Source organism: Gavia stellata, chromosome 1, assembly GCF_030936135.1.
Source record: "Gavia stellata isolate bGavSte3 chromosome 1, bGavSte3.hap2, whole genome shotgun sequence".
Lineage (NCBI taxonomy): Eukaryota > Metazoa > Chordata > Aves > Gaviiformes > Gaviidae > Gavia > Gavia stellata.
Window position 1 is genome coordinate 92,225,238 of NC_082594.1, and position 16,869 is coordinate 92,242,106.

The window sequence follows — 16,869 nt, forward strand, 5'->3', positions numbered from 1 at the left end:
GCACCTAAAATACTGCTGAAACTGGCAGACCACAGTAAATGAAATCCACTGAAATTTTTCTTTGATAACTAGATGGAAATGAGAGACAGCTTCCTAAACTTTACAAAACCCAATAAAGAAAAAAGATTACTTCATCATCATTTCTTTAATGTAATTCCCTAGAAAGGTAGAGTTTACCGAAAATCCTACAGGCAGTTGCAATATCAATACTGGTATGCAAAAATCACAATATAGCTGACAGAAAATTGGAAGGCTACTAAGAATTGAAAAGGAAATAATATTTATTTGATTTAGTTAACATAGATGGGAATATTAAGGTACATCAGCTTCAGATATCTAGAGAAAAAGTTATCAATCACTATTTTACCAGGATTATAAATTTGTTTTAATAGTTAGATGATGGCTGTTCTTCAACAAATACATGGCTAGAGGCAAAAAAATCATTACCACTGATTAAGATTTGTGTATAATGAACTGGCATATTAATTGGTACTATTTGCAATTCAAGTTTGTCTTGATTATAATAGACTGTCTGGTAATTTTCACTTAGGATTTTTAAGTGAATATTTGTTAATATTTGGTGTGGCTTTAGCACAATAAGGCCCGATTCCAGTTAGGTCTTCAGATTCTGCCAAATCAGTAGAATTACAGTATTATAGTAGTAGTCATTGCATAAGTGCAATAGACAGAGCTTCCAAATTCAGGAAGACGAGATCTGAAAACTGGAATGCAAGGTGAGGACAGAATAATAGAATGATATTTTCTCACTACATCTCAATAACTACGTTTTGTAGAACTGACTTCAATTATATCAGGTTGTACATTATGCTTGATGGTGCAGGGGTGTTGACAAAACCCACAATCAATCACAATAAAAGTAGCTCAAGAAAAAAAAGCTGTATCATGACTCTTCAATTCTTCTCAATTATCAGTAAAGTATCTAAGTAGAACAAATCAATTATACCACTTTTAAACACCTTGTTTAAAAGCTGTACTAATCATCACTGCAACACATTTGATGTTAGTATAATGTAGCAGGGCTCGTGCTCATGCGCACAGGATTTCTTTCCTGGAGTATTTAAAGGAATTCATTATTCAGTAAAATACTTGTCACTTGAAGAGTAGATTCAGATACATGGTGTTGAATTAAAACGTAATTTCGCAATAAACTTTTAGAGGTTAGACAGAATTAAGTCTCCACAAGAGCAGTAGTGCCAAATACATGCAGATCTCTTTTCCCCAAAGTAATGAAAGTACATTGCATTACACAATATGACCTTTGGCTTTCACACTTGTCAATAGTCGGAAAAATCTGACTACTGAAATGCTCATTATAAGGATTGCTTGAAACAAGTTTTATTAAAATACCACAGCTATTTTAAAGTCAAAAAACCCAAACACAAAAGCCTAATCTGAATGTTGGCACGGTCCTGTTTGTGAGAAAATAACCAGCTGTTATCATCTAATAATCCAAGTCATATAAAGAATATTAAATTTAATGTTTCCCTTCTCTTCTTTCCAACTACAGTAACCTCCTGAAAAATATCATCACTTACTATTTTCTTTAATAGATATGAGGGTTAGGAAAAGGAAGAGAAAACCAATGGTTCTTGTTTTTTTATAATCAAACCTGAGACAGAAATATAATAATTAGATGCCAAATACAGCTTATGCTTAGTTTGTTCTTCTAATACTCTTTTAAGCCAATATATGTACTATTTTCAAAAATGACATAACAAAGGAAGCAGTTTATAATTCTAAAACAGCAGTGGTTGAATGCTGTCCATCCCTAACAATCAGTGTAACACCTATTGCCAACTATGCTGAAATACACAGTAAAAAGTAACCCTCGACAGATGCTAAAAAAACCCTGGAAAAAGTAGGTCATCAAGATCAGGTACAAGCAAAATGCACAAACTCTTTCACTCCAAGCACAAGCTTAATAAATCAGGTTTTTTAAAACAAATGACAATATTGACAGACCTGTGGAGGAACCTGCCTCCTTTTTTGGTCAGGGGATGTGACATACACAGCTTGTGTATATGCGTAACTTTTGAACCGCGGTTTAGGAGAAGGTGAAGGTCCCTGGGGTACACTGACGGTGATCTACAAAGAAGAAATTAGAGGTGGAAAGAACAGACATATGGATAGGAGCATGGATTATAGAAGTAATGATTTTAAGAGTAAGTGAAGAAATAGAAGTAGGAAGGTCGTCACCAGTTATATTTTTCAAGAACAGTGTTGGTATTCAGCAGTCAAAAGGGGGGTGGTATTAAGGAAAGCTCTCATTTACTCTGACATCCTTTGTACAAGCAACAAACTGTCAGAAGTCAATACTGGCAGAATACCAATGTAAATTGAAGGTTCTTTATAACTTACAAGCAAAGGCTCAAAAAACAAGTGATCTTTTAGTAAATACTGAATAAACAGAGTCAATACTCGTCTGCTTAGTACTCTAAAAGAGACTAAGCATCCCAAAAGCAAGATACAGATTAAATTTACACAAGTATAGTAGGCCTAAAAACCACTAAACACTTGAGCAGATACTGATGATTTCAGTAAAAAACGTACCTGACATAGCAAGCATAAATTAATTCCAAGTATTACATGAGCTTTTTGAGAGACCAACAGTGAGTTGAGAACAGAAGATCTTAAAATACAAGTCAGTGTAAATAAAATGCTAACAAATTAAAAACGTATCATGACTATGGAGAAATGTCAACTGCTATTCTCCAAAAAAGGTAAAAAAGTTTCTACATGTCTGTGTTTAAATATAAAACCTCCACCAGTTTATGCGGTCTTCCTTGTGGTGCCCCTTCCACAATCAAAACACCCAGTGCTGTAAAAGAGAAGTGCAAAGCATTTATTTGCTGAATAGTTACTTTTAAAACAGCCCAGTGCAAGGTGAAAAGCAGTACAAAAGTACAGTTCATGCAGACAAGCCCATTTGACTTGCCTGTGGTGAAGAGACTTTGTCTGTTATACCCGTGGCTTTTTTGCCTTCCATTGGCCATCTAACATCAAACTTACAGTGTAGGTAAGGGAAACACCCACTTTAGAGCAGCAAGATAAAAGCAGAAAGGTGAAACAACTCACTTCTTGTGAAAAACGCTGTTGATGATGTACTTGTATGTGCTCTTCTCTAGTGACCCTTGAGTGTCGTGGCAACATCTCCACCTCCCTGATGGCTTCCATGGTGACTTGCTGAGGCAGAACTTGGAAGAGGGAAGTCACATACATTAAGATGGACTTCTTATCTGGGCAGGCAGTTGCAATGTCTGGAAGGTAAATTAACATGCATCATTTCAGTTTCCACATTAGACATGAGAAATAACCAATCAACTTAATGGAAAGTTGATAGACTAATGAGCAATCTATTGTTCATGTGAGTTCTCTAGAGACTAATTAGAACCTTACAATCAGTTCCAAAATTACAGACTAAACTTGCATACCAATGAGAAGGAGCCAACATTTATAAAGGTAACTGTTACCTCTTTCAACATGAACTTTCTGTCTGTATTTCTTTAGTTAAAATGCATATAGTATACAATCTGACACTGTGATCCTCATTAAGCATGACTAGACATAGGAAAAGATGTATTTTCTTGTGCTGTATAAATACTGCAGTTAAAAAAAAATAAGGACAAGCTCATTTTCAAAGTTGTGCCTTGTACATTCTCTTCACATCATTTAATCATTGGAAGTGACAATAATGTAGGAAAAAAAAAGATTTACAGGTTTTTCTAGGGAATGGGTGCATACAAAACAACTACTGAGGCCAGCCTCTAATATAGCTACATAGCTTTTATATTCTACTTAGTTTTATATTGTTTATGAAGTCTGTGGAACATCTAAGGAACATGGTATTCACAGATGTTAAAATATATAATAGAACTCTAAAAAAAAGCCCTGTAAAATCTCTGTGGACTTTAGCAGTAAGTACAAGAAACTTTGCATGAACATGAAGACAATGACAGGTTTTGCATGCAGTCATGATATAAACCACTTTTCCTGCTGATGTATCTGACTCAACATTTCAAGTCCATAACAATTTGCAAAAATGTAAGGCATGTGGCAGCTCTTTGAAGTAGTTACTTTGTTATTTGTCACTGATGTTTACCTCCTACACTTAGGCTAGCAAATCAAGATGTAAAAAGACAGCTGTACAAGAAATTTATCATTAATTCCATAAGTGTTTTAACATGAGCGCTGGCAGAAAGCCAAGAGCTATGAGTTTTTACTGTCCTAGGTCAATCCTGGTTTAGCTAAGATTTCAGTTCAGGAAAAAAAAAAGAAATAAGAAATCAATTAATGTATTCTGGCAGACTCAATAACGCTACAGGGTGGCATCTCATTCTCTCCTCCTAGAATGCAGAATGCATGAGGGGAGGCACCTTATGTTAAAAGCTTCACATCTATTTGGAAATCAAGAAAAGACGTCCTACCAATATTTTTCATTTGACTTTCTGACCTATCTCCATACCTTTGCTTGATACATTATGAAAGAGATATGAAGGTTTAGTTCTACGTAGAATTGGCTGGAAAAATGGCACATTCCCCCCAACATCCCCACCACCGTAAGATTTATTGTCTCAGTGGCCACCGTATACAGAATATGCTCATTTTTATAAAAAAACAAAACATAACTTCTCCAAATCAAGTCACACTACAGCCCTCTGTCTCCCCATGCTTCAATTCTTTGACAGAATTCAGTCCGGGGAAGTATTTTGCTATCACCATCTTCTTGACTTCTCATTAATATTTTAACACCATTTTGTTATACTCAGTTTCCACTAGTAACTGATGTTTACAAGAATATCCATGCCTTTACTCAGGCAAGAGTACACACTGAAAGAACAGACATTAGTGCCAGCTGTGATTTTTCCATTTGTCATTCATTATTTTCCTTTTCAAAATATTCTGGTAATCAAATACGCAAATACGTTATCATTTATCTACACAAATATCTCACACAATAAATAAAGCAAGTAAAATTGCAAACAATATACATGCCAAAAATTGTTTACCCATTTTATCTGACACATAAAAAGTATATATGCACCTGTCAGAATCCACCAGCAAATAGGAAGAGGCCCTGGGGGACTCCACTTGTGACCGGACGCCAACTGGATTTCACTCCATTCACCATGATTCTCCGGGCTCAGCTGTCCAGCGAGTTTTTTACCCAGCAAAGAGTGCACCTGTCTAAGCCACAATTCACCAGCTTCTCCAGGAGAATACTATGGGAGACATTGTTGAAAGCTTTACTAAAGCCCTGGTAGACAACACCAACAGCCTTTCCCTCATCCACTAGGCAGGTCACCTGGTCATAGAAGGAGACCAGGTTGGTGAAGCAGGACCTGCCTTCCATGAACCCGTGCTGGCTGGGCCTGATCCCTTGGTTGTCCTGCATGTGCCCTGCACATGAAGCTCTCCATAATTTTCCCTGGCACCGAGGTCAGGCTGACGGGCCTGTAGTTCCCTGGATCCTCCTTCCGGCCCTTCTTGTAGATGGGCATCATGTTGGCAAGCCTCCAGTCATCTGGGACCTCCCCCGTTAACCAGCCAGCTCCCTCAGTACTCTTGGGTGGATGCCATCAAGCCCCATAGACTTGTGAGTGTCCAGGTGGCATAGCAGGTCATTAACTGCTTCCTCCTGGATCATGGGGAGTTTATTTTGCTCTCCATCCCTGCCTTCCAGCTCAGGGAGTTGAATACCCTGAGGATATCTGGCATGGCTGTTAAAGACTAAGGCAAAGAAAGCATTAAGTACCTCAGCCTTTTCCTCATCCTTGGTGACAATGTTCCCTCCCGCATCCAGTAAAGGATGGAGATCCTCCTTGGCTCTCTTTTTGTTGTTAATGTATTTATAGAAGCATTTTTTGTTATCCCTTACGACCATGGCCAGGTTGAGCTCTAGCTGGGCTTTTGCCTTTCTAATTCCCTCTCTGCATGACCTAATGAGGTCCTTGTACTCTTCTTCAGTTGCCTGCCCCTTCTTCCAAAGGTGATAAACTCTCCTTTTTTTCCTGAGTCCCAGCAAAAGCTCCTTTTTCAGCCAGGCCGGTCGTCTTCCCCGCCGGCTCTTCTTACTGCACATGGGGACTGCCTTCTCCTGCGTCTTTAAGATTTCCTTCTTAATCACAACAAATAGTTAAAAACCCATTGTTGCAAAGCCTGTAATATCAATCTGTCTCTCAACATTCTTTTTTGCAGGCTCTTGAATTATCAGAGCCGGAATGACTCCTGTTACCCTGTCCTATGCCTTTGCCTTCATATTTTTTTCTTTTTGAATCCTAGTCTAATATATTGTCTTTACCACCTGTTAAGACTGATGGATATTAAGTCCTAGTAGTTAGGCAGTGAATAAATTTAAATGTAAGTACTTGCTTGCAAGCAAGTTCACTAATTCCTTGGAAATATGTCTGCTTTCATTTCTGGGGGCATAATACCTGTCAAGCCAACCTACACCTTCTAAAAACTAACCTCCAACTCTCGTAAAATATGGAAGATATTTAAGAAAATTAAGCCAAGATATGTAGACTAAGCCATTATTCAGATACTGGTTTTGAGAGAAAAAGTAAAAAGAAGCAAAGGAATTATCCAGGAAATTTTTTTCAAAAACAAGGTATCTTCTCCAAATTCAGCTCAGAAGCAATATTTTCTGAATATTTTCATCCATTTTCTTTACAACGACCTTCCAGGATAGGATTGAAAAGAATAAATAAGAATAAAACCAAATTAGAGTACAAGTCAAAAGAGAGTTTAAAATGGGAAGCATTGTAACATTAGCACAAATTATATTATTAACATGTTCATAAATCAAGGATCTGAAAGACTTTGGTGAGATCTGAAAACCATTCCAGCTCTTTAACAAGATACAGCTATACAAAACTATTGGAAAAGTTTCCAGCATGAATTTTCCAGCTATTGAGAGGAATATTCTACTGTAGAAAACTTTATGCTGGCAGATTAATGTTTTTAAAAAGAAAACAGTGACTTTTTGGTAGTCAAAGTGAAATATGTCACATGAAGCCTATTGTTCACAGAACTAATTTTTGGTACATCTTGTGATCCATAGGCTTACTTACTAAGACATGTGGTTTCTTTAAGCATCTTCTACAGTGAAAGAAACAAAACTCCTCTGGTGAATACAGAACGAGGCCCTGACTTCACATGCTCCCACTGAAAAAATATTCACACACTCTGACCATTTAGAGATTAGTCTTTCCTGGAGAAGTCTCCAGTCAAATTGAGAAAGTAAACAGAAATAAACCAAAACACTTCTTCTAATACACAGGCTGAAAAATCTGTCTGATACTAAGGAGACCACATAAGAGCTAGAATTTTAACAGGAATTTTTATGTACGATAATATCCTGTTCATCTAGAAACACAGCTACTTGGTAACAAGTCCCAAAAGAGCAATAAGAATGTGGTTTCACCACAGAACTTTAAAACCGTGAAATAAACACCTATCCACCCCAGTTTAAGTGCTGCTGCCTTTAAAGGGTTATTGCAGGTTTAATTCAGGAAGCAATTTGCCCGATAAAAGTTCACTACAACTTGATTTTTATTAGCAAATATGCTTCATTTTCTGATGAACATAACTGCAAGTTTGAGTGTTTGTTGAGGATGGGTGACTACAAATAAACCTGAAATGTTCTGAAACCAATTAGGATATAGTGCCAAAATTAAATAAATAAAAAATCAAACTCCAAAAAGTGATCCAACAGCCAATTTTTATAAGCCTTGCAATTCACAATGGTTTGTTCTTGCACCCATTTGTTCTGCCAATGAACAATTCCCTGCCAACATTCCCAGTTCTAGTGGAAAGAAGCATTTTTAAGATATAAGTGAAAGTAAGGATGATATAAAAGACTTAAATAAGCTCCATATTAAAAAGTACTGTACAGGTCTACCAACAAGAACAAAATCCAGCATTTTGTTATACAGTGTTACATTATGTATATACAGACACACACAGAGTGCCAATTACAATCATTCATGCAAATGTTGCTTCCAATTTTCAAATACATGTCTACTTATAATATAGCCACTCCTATTTATTAATATTTTGCTTTCTCAACGCTTTGACCAAATAAGAGTTCTGACACTATTTGTGCTGATTCCACTCACTCTTTGTATCAAACTAGTAGCAAAGTAACTTTGAAAGAAGATAGCTTAAATGTCTGCCACATTGCCAGAAAGATTAGATTACTGTACGTAAATTACTGATGTGGTTTCTTTACATTGAGAGACAAATTTTGAAACATACTTTACCTTATAGAGTGCTGAGAAGCAAGATAAAACTTGACCCCTAAAAATACAAGAAATCCTTTGTCCTCAAAAGAAGTAGGTAGGATTTTCAGATCATCACAAAATAGAAAACACAGAAAATAGTAACTTTTAAATCCTATACATCACCTAATACTGTTGGCTTCCATGATGACAGTAATAATAAAAAAATCCCAATATTTTAATATTACTTGCTGCTGTCCCACATGAGATTTTAAAAACCGTAGTAGAAACCATTGTTCTCCCTTCCAGAACACTGAAGGAGATTCTCAAGGTTCATTTGAATTTTCAGAGATGAAACAGCTTTTTTCCCTGATAAATGGAGGCTGTTGTTTTTTTCTTCTATTAAAGATATTTTTCATTTTAAGACTTATTAATGATTCTAACACAACATTAACATTTATTAGAATTCCTGAAAACAATCCTAATGCTATCTCCAAATGCATCTGTTTAGAAAGGACTTAAAAGATGCACAGCAGAGAAGCTAACTGCAGAAGCTCTCAGATTGTTAAAATGTAATCTAACTGATGCGTAAAAGATTAGTTTCTGCAATGTAAACTCCATTACAGTAGGGCTTTCAATGTTTATACAGCAATTCCCACTGTGGCACCAACCTCAACTGCAGTATCTAAGATGAGGGCAAAGTAGAAGTATTTAAAACTGTACAAAGACAACTTACACGTTCCTTTTATTTATTTATTTTACCTTTTAGCCTCAAGAACAAGGGCGAACTTTTCAAAACACATTCAAATGTCTGTGATAATCTGTCCGACAAAGCTCACCAAAACACTTTGAATGAGCTTCCATAAAACCTAAGTCACGTACTTTGATCACATTTTGATTTGGATGAGCCTAAATCTGCAATTGAAACTGTATGAAAGTGTATGATACTATACTAGTAAAAATGTAACGGCTTGGTCTTAAATATCAAGAAAAACAAGTAAGATTTCATTCCCATGTTGATGCATTAGAGTTGACCCAGCACAAGTAAAAAGATCTTCAAAACATTACCCTCTAAACTAAGCAAAGAAAGAAGAAAAAGGGGGGGAAAAATGTAAACTTGGTAGTTTGTACTCCAGATGCGTATTTTCGGTCACTTACTAACAAGTCTATTTACAGACATTAAGCTACAACAGAATCATGAGGCCTATGTTAGATTTGCTGTCACTGGCAACTTCTTAATTTTCTGATTGTGAAAGCATGAGACTAAATAGATTTTGTTCTAATTTGAACACCAAGAAACAAGCAAGATTATCAGGCAAAGAATATAAGCTGTTTTTCTTAAATGTAGAAAAAGTTTTCCCTCAGCTAGCACCTGGTCCTAAAACAATATTGTTCTGCAATCCATGTTTAGATTAAGACTATACTAATGGTAATGTTAATAGCAGGAACAAAAGAAGTAGTAATGGTTTAGTCTATTGACACTCACTGCTGCCAGTAAGCCCTCGAAGCAATAAAAACCATACAGGCTCTCAAAGGTTAGCCAGTAGCTGGAGTGTCTGCTCTGCAATTATTGACCCTTTTTTGCTTGCTTTTTTAAAATTGTAATTATTTTCTGCCCTATTTTTTTTACTCCGTTAGTGGACGGAATGTTAAATTCAACATGAAAGAAATCTTTACAAGTAATCTCAAGGAATTGCGGTGAACTTGCAGACAGACAAAAATGGAATAATTTATGAAATACTGCATAACTGTAAATATTCAAATCTGGAAATTTAAACTGACAATTCTTTAACAAAGTTAAAGAGCTGACAGCTGCTGTCCTTTTACTAAAATTAATTCCTTAGTGCACTTTCCAACTGAGGGGAAGGTATTCAGTTAAACAGAAATCTATGTGTCTACAGTCTCTTTGGGAGAAGACAGATAAAATTTAAATAGGAAGGCTCTATCATCCAATTCAGCATATTCCATTCCCTGCTGGTACTAAGGGTGAATTAAAGTCCTCTTAGTAGAAAGGTAAATAACTCATTTAGCCTGCAATCTTACACAAGGTTAACAAAAAAAAAAGCAAAACTGAATGGCTCCACCTCTTGCCAGTGATACAGACAAGCAATCAAAATATTATTTGGAACAGGACTGAGCAAATGTCAAAATTTTTGGAAGCCTGTTCAGTGGTCTAAATGAATAACCATGGTGATCACAGCCTATTGTTTTGCAGAATAAAATTTACTTTTTACAAAATGAACTGTTAGCAAAAGGCACAAAATACATACAGATAATTGAAGTGAGAGTGGAAACCTGGAGGACAGCCCAGTGGTGACCTATAAACAGATAGCGGCACTATTCTTTTTCTTCCTCTCTGTAGATATGAATACCCATTCACCTAGAACTAGTATGAAACTCCCAGAAGGAAATGCCATTAATTTTTCAACAGACTTTTCCTTAAGAAAGTAAATGTTTTAAACCTTATGGATAAGACCTATTGAATACTTTAAAAATGATGACCACAGCCATCCTTTGTAGGCCCTGTTGAATGAGGTCACAATAGCAGTGTGAAGAAAATCTCTTCAGAAGATTAACACATTTGTGTGTGCCTTTTAGAATTATGAAGACAGGTCAGGATTAAAGTGTTGTGGGATTCAAGCATATCTGGTATTAAAAAATTCAGTGGCATAGAATACCTTAAATCAGTCTGAATGTCTGTTCTGATTTGCTGCATGAGTGTGAAGGAGTCTTGGATTGATATGCAAGCACTCTCCTGGTTGAGTGAACTTGACACTATCTCTGGTTTTGAAATCTGCAAAATCAGACTTAATACCTATGCTGAACAGGAGAGGTGAGCCTTACTTTTCTTCAGTTTCCTTACAATGTTAAACATTTATTTAATAACACCACAACCTTTGCACCCTAAGCTATATCTAGCAAAGATAGAAATAGAAAGAAATCAAGTCAAAATAGCAATGGAATAAAATGCTGGTTTGAAAAAGTGAGGGTGCATCTGTTAACTTTTTTACCATATGATTGTTGAATACTAATATTTCTGTCAATGAGTAGGAGTGAGTAGGAGTGAGTGTGGTTCTCATCAATTTGCTGAAATAACAAATAAAAGGCAAAATTTAATTTTCTTACAACACTGATATATGTTGCTGAAAGCTGCAGTTCAGTTATTCAAAACCCTCAACTGCAAATGCAGTTAGGGGCAAAGGGGGAAAGAGGGGGGAGAAAAGAAAGCCAAAATACACCCTACCACCTAAGTCCTACTGAAGAGTCCTGAAAATAAAGATAGATGAAGAGAATTATGCTGACTGATACCTAGTGTCAGGAATAGTGTACAAAAATGATACAGTAGCAGGCACCCAAACAGTAATTTTGCTAGAAGTATTTGAGATATCAGCAAACGGACCAATATTTGAGAAAGCAAATGGGCCAACGTTTCAAAATATTGTACATTTTCCATTTTACTTTTATAAATATCTAGCCTAGAAAAGATTTTACTTATACATTTCTCTCCTATGAATCCCTGCTAAAGGTACTATGGCAATGATACTCAAAGACTGAAAAAGGATTTCTACTATAAAATTTCATAAAACACTCTGTAGGTATTCTCCAAAAGCTAGACATTATTGATTCCAGCTGAGTCCAGATAATCAGTTACTGCAGTATCAGGAAGATTTTGCCTACTAGGACTGGCTGTATACACACACAAATTAAAAAAATTGTTGTAGAACTTCTGTCTTTAGAAGTTTAGTTCCAACCATGACCTGTTTAACTGTTGCAAAGTTACATGCACAATATATGCTTTGCTGATTCTGTGGTTGCAAGAATTGTGAAATATAGTGGAAGAACTTGAAAAGCTAAGTCAGTATTAGCAATTTCCAAAAGCCAGTATAATCAGTGAGCAAAAACACAACATCAATGCCAATTAATTAAAATGGCAAATGAAGAGGACAATTCAAAATGCATGAATTAATATTTAACCTTGTTAATTACAGCTATTATAAATTTTTATCAGACTGATTAAGAGAATTTATTTAGTATGTAAGATGTTTTGTAGTCAATAATTCTGAAAGGTAACTATGAAAAAAATAAATTAGAGGCTGAACTTCAGTAACTAAAGATTTTATAAGTTCTTATGGAAATAAATTAATTACTTTTATTTCATTGTAAAATCTATCATAAAAATAATATGATAAGATAAATGGAAAAGGGCAATAGAAATCTAAACAAACAACTTTGAATAGACAATGAGAGACCATTTTGCATACTGTATGGGTGATACCACACTTAATAAAAGAAGGTAACAATTTTTCAAGTGCGGTCAAAGGCCACTGGAAAATTCAGTATTCTTCTGAGATAGTAGGCGTAAGATGAGACAGAATTAGAAGCATTTCATCTTTTACTAGTAAGTTTTCCTAAAACGAAACAATACATTACAGTTGGGATTAAATTGTGAAATTGAGATCACAGTGCTGAAGTTGCAAATGCATTCAGAGTCAGAACTGTTTCAACCTATTTTTGTAAAGTATTTTGGGATGAAATTGTAATGGCATATATTACATTCCTTGTTTTCTTAGCATATGAATAAAATAAAGGAGGATTTGCTACTTCTATCTGAGATCTGAAGAGAAGATTGTTTTCCAGCTCTGATATATTTATTTAGTAAAAGACAGGATTTTGTTCTATAAACCCTATATTGTTCATACAGAAACAAAGACCAGGGAATGCAAAAGGAAATATGAATGCTGTCAGGATAGATGAAATTTCACTGTATCTAACAAAGAGAGGCACCCCAGAACCTTCAGTGGTATCCGCAGAAGTACAGGGATTCTGCTTCTATGGTATATACCTTCCTTTTAGTCCCATCTGAAATGGGATATTTCTGACATCAGGGTGAGGTAACGATCACCTGAGGTTAATCTCTTCCAAAACTGACCCAACAAAATGGTGCATGTTACCACATGTAGCTCGTACTCTTCCCCTCTAGAACCTCATGGACAACTGGTTTTCTATGAAATCTGAGAAAAGCAAAATGGGGAAAACAACAACAACAAAATGCCAAAGATAGTCTTATTTGGATGTAAATCAAAACTAAGCTGTTCTTGGCTTTGTTTTGATTTATTAAAAAAAGCAGCAGAAAGTTTAAGGAATGTAGCTTAATTTCTATGCAGAAAAATTCCTAACTTTAGGCAAACTTCAGGTGTAAAATTGCTTATAGATATCTTAAAAAAAATTTACAAAATTTACTGCGTACAATAGCACCTTCAGTGAAAATTCCTGTTTTTCACTAATTTAGGCCAGAGTATTGTTTACAGATACAATGCATGCTTTTTATATTTAATAGACCATACTTTCACAGGGTATGCAAGTTACTTTTTATATTTAATAGACCATACTTTCAGAGGGTATGCAAGTTTGACTAATTGAAACTGAAAAAAATTCAGAGACTCTTTCAATATCATTACAAGAGACTAGGAAACTTTATTAACTATTAAGGTTTGGTTACATAAGGAATATCTAACATTAAAAAAAATTACTGTCAGGAATTAATCTGTACAAATTGTTTTGATGCATCAGTTTTAAATTCAAAGAGGAGGTTTCTTGCTGACTCCTCTGGCTATACATCTTAGGTTTTCTCACTCGATGAGTTGTTACTGCATCTAAATGAAGACCAGTTGCCTAGTTAATATTGGTTTCTATATGCATGACTCACACACTGTATCAAAAAGACAAATGAGATCTTTAAAAAAAGTTAACTGCAGCAAATGTAAATAAGGCTACCTCCACTTTAAGAGTACATCTTTTAAAAATACAAATACATCTTGAAAGAGTTGAAACCTAAGTGATTCGATTTTATTTGTAACTGTAATTATTCCTACTTTAAAATGCTAAAAAAAAAGGTTAGAATAATTTTTTGTAAATACAGTAGGGGAAGGATTTATAACTTTTGAGGGATTACTTCACTAAGAACACAGCAAATAGACTAATGTGCCGATCTTTTTCTTTAGGCTGATCATGAGGAAAACCAGTCTAAAATATATCATGCCAATAATTTTTCAAAACGCAAGTTTTGATCAAATGGTTATTCACTGTATGCACTCCGTCCTCCAGCAAGTTATTTAAACATAACTGTTTTGTAATTTAAGAAAAACCTTAAACGTAATTATCTGAGGGAAGAGCACTGTTCATGCTGGACAGTCAGAAAGTCTCAAGCCCATACTCTAAGGCATTTAATACTTTTTCAGCTGGAAACATCTGCTCAAATTTTGCAGAAAAGCTTCTGTTCGCATCTCTGCTGTGTTGTCATCAAGATAGTCTGGAAAAATACATTTTGCAAATGTAAATTTTATCACCAGCAGATCTCGAATTAGCTCCGTGCTGAGTCTATTCGACCACATACTGGCATGCTGTTCTGTTTGGGGAACAGTAAGCTCTACTATTCTAGCCACGCCTCCTAGCCCTCACTTCATGATCAAGTTGTTAAATACATTCAGGAGAGATACTAGTGAATATAACTCCTAGCAACAGCTTCTGTAACTGTGACATGGTAATCTGTTTTGGGTAGTAATCTGTCCTGAGGTGAACTGTTACACATTTTATTCTAATCTCTTCTCTTGCTGTCCACTTTATTATTTTCTTAGTGAAAATGTGGTGTAATTAGTATATTTCTACCTTTGTGTCTTGTACAACATTTTCTGTATGCTATCTTACCATGTACTTTTTGTCTTTAAGGTATTTAAAACAAAATGAAAAAGAGAAAAAAAAACCAATATTGTTTCAAACAATCTCTGGCAAACTAGTTAGCAAACAGAACATCTGTCATCTGGAGAAGAAGGTGTAGGAAGAAGAAAATAGAGATATAATTGCTTCAACAGAATGTGTAAAGGTTCAGAATGGAGAGTCCTCCTTGACTGTATGCCAATGAACCATATGTGAAGTGTCAAGAGCATTTCAGGATGCTAATGAATACTGGAGTGACAACAGGAATAAATATGAGAACTTGTTTTGAGAAACCCAAAATAAATGCAATTTTATATGTGGCTAGTGTTGGAGAAGTAGTGAAATAAATCAAGGGCAAAGCAAGGTATCTTGTAAGCAATACATACTTTAAAGTCCGAGAAATCAACATTTTAGCGGCCCCTATTTAAATAGGCAGCAGAAGATGTCTTGCCTATTCTAGCCAATGCAAGCCTCAGCCTAACTGATTAAGCATAAGTGTACGTGACACTGACAAGTGAAAATGCTACAGCTCAGTGGAACCAAGCTGGGTTTGAGGACATCATATCTACAACACCTACTTCAAAAGTTCCCTGCAAGCTGGAATAGTTGTAAACATGCAACAACAGCAGCCAGATGTGATGGGGTTGCCAGCTGGTATATTATGTGTGTGTAAAAACAAACATTAAAATATATACAGCAAATTTCAAATGTGCAATGCAATATATTAAATTTATTTCATGTACGAAAAGAAACCATAGCTATTAAAACATTAAGACAATTAGGGTCTAGTTGCTCTTATCTGGTCAGCAGAATAGCCGCATTGTAATGCTTTACTGTGTGCCTGGATAAAGGAAATGCTTCTTAGTATTGTGTCAGCTTCTTGACTAGAGAGTTCAAGTGTCCCTGGATGATGGGAAAGGCAAATTCTGAAGGAAGGGCCTACATGGGATTCCCGAAATCAGTTCTGCAGTACTAGCTTGTTTGTTAAACCTGTTTCCAACTTCACTGTTAAAAGCTTTTCTCGCATTTTTCTCAGTTCAGAAGTATTAACTCTCTCCATGGTCTTCTCTCCCAGAAACAAATGGATAACATGATTTCAGTATTTGGACAGCTAATTCCAGGAATGATTTATGACAATGGCAGCGCAGGAGGAACTGAGAAAGAATGCCAACTTTTTCGTGGATGGCTTTATTAAACAACACTAACAGATTACCTACAGATGTTGCAGAAACCATGGGAGAGACCATCTGGACAGCCTTGTTCTGTTAGCCTTCAGCTGTTGCCTTAAGCTGAAAAGGCATGAATATGCACTAAAAGAACATCCCTGAAAGTTCTGGTTCCTCCTCCCTTCTCCAATTAAAAAAAACCAACCCACAAACCCATAATAAAACTAACCTGTCATAATCACTTCAAGGAATAATAGAAGTACACAAATAAGTGGAGAAAAATGATAAATGACCGCTCAAGACTGAGTAACAGCAGTTCAAGAGCTGTGAAGTACAGAGCACAGTACCTACATTTCTCATTTCAGCTGTCTACAAACTCTGCTTGACCTGCTTTTTCAAGCTTAATCCTATTCCCTACTTGTCTCCTCATTCCACAATGTCTTAATCATGCTTTTTTTGAAGCTTTGGCTGTTAGTACTACTGGGAAAAACTGTGTTTTGAGAGATGAAAGCACATATTCTGTGGGACAAGACAGGAAGAAGAAATATATTTTGACCCCAATACTACAGTTAACATCAATGTAAATAAAGCCAGTACTTCTGTCATAATTTATTCATTTTTTAACAGTGAAATCTCCATTTACCTTTGCCTCCCCCAAAAGGCCACCAAGGTTTTTTTATGCTTTACATACACAATCCTCTAGTCCACCACAATACATTTAGGAACTAAATAAGCATTGTAGTAGTTTG

General features: G+C 35.7%; 1 protein-coding gene across 2 annotated transcripts in view; it reads right to left on the reverse strand.

The window, feature by feature from the left end:
- Positions 1-16,869, reverse strand: part of DMD (dystrophin) — a 907,831-nt gene that overhangs the window by 828,366 nt on the left and 62,596 nt on the right. Inside the window, exons 6-7 of one of the 2 annotated variants that reach the window (XM_059827195.1) lie at positions 3,097-3,278; positions 1,984-2,106 (exon numbers count right to left, since the gene is read on the reverse strand). In XM_059827195.1, coding sequence (XP_059683178.1) covers positions 1,984-2,106; positions 3,097-3,278 — 305 coding nt within the window. The remainder of the gene's footprint in view (positions 1-1,983; positions 2,107-3,096; positions 3,279-16,869) is intronic. The other variant, XM_059827200.1, reaches the window with a different exon arrangement.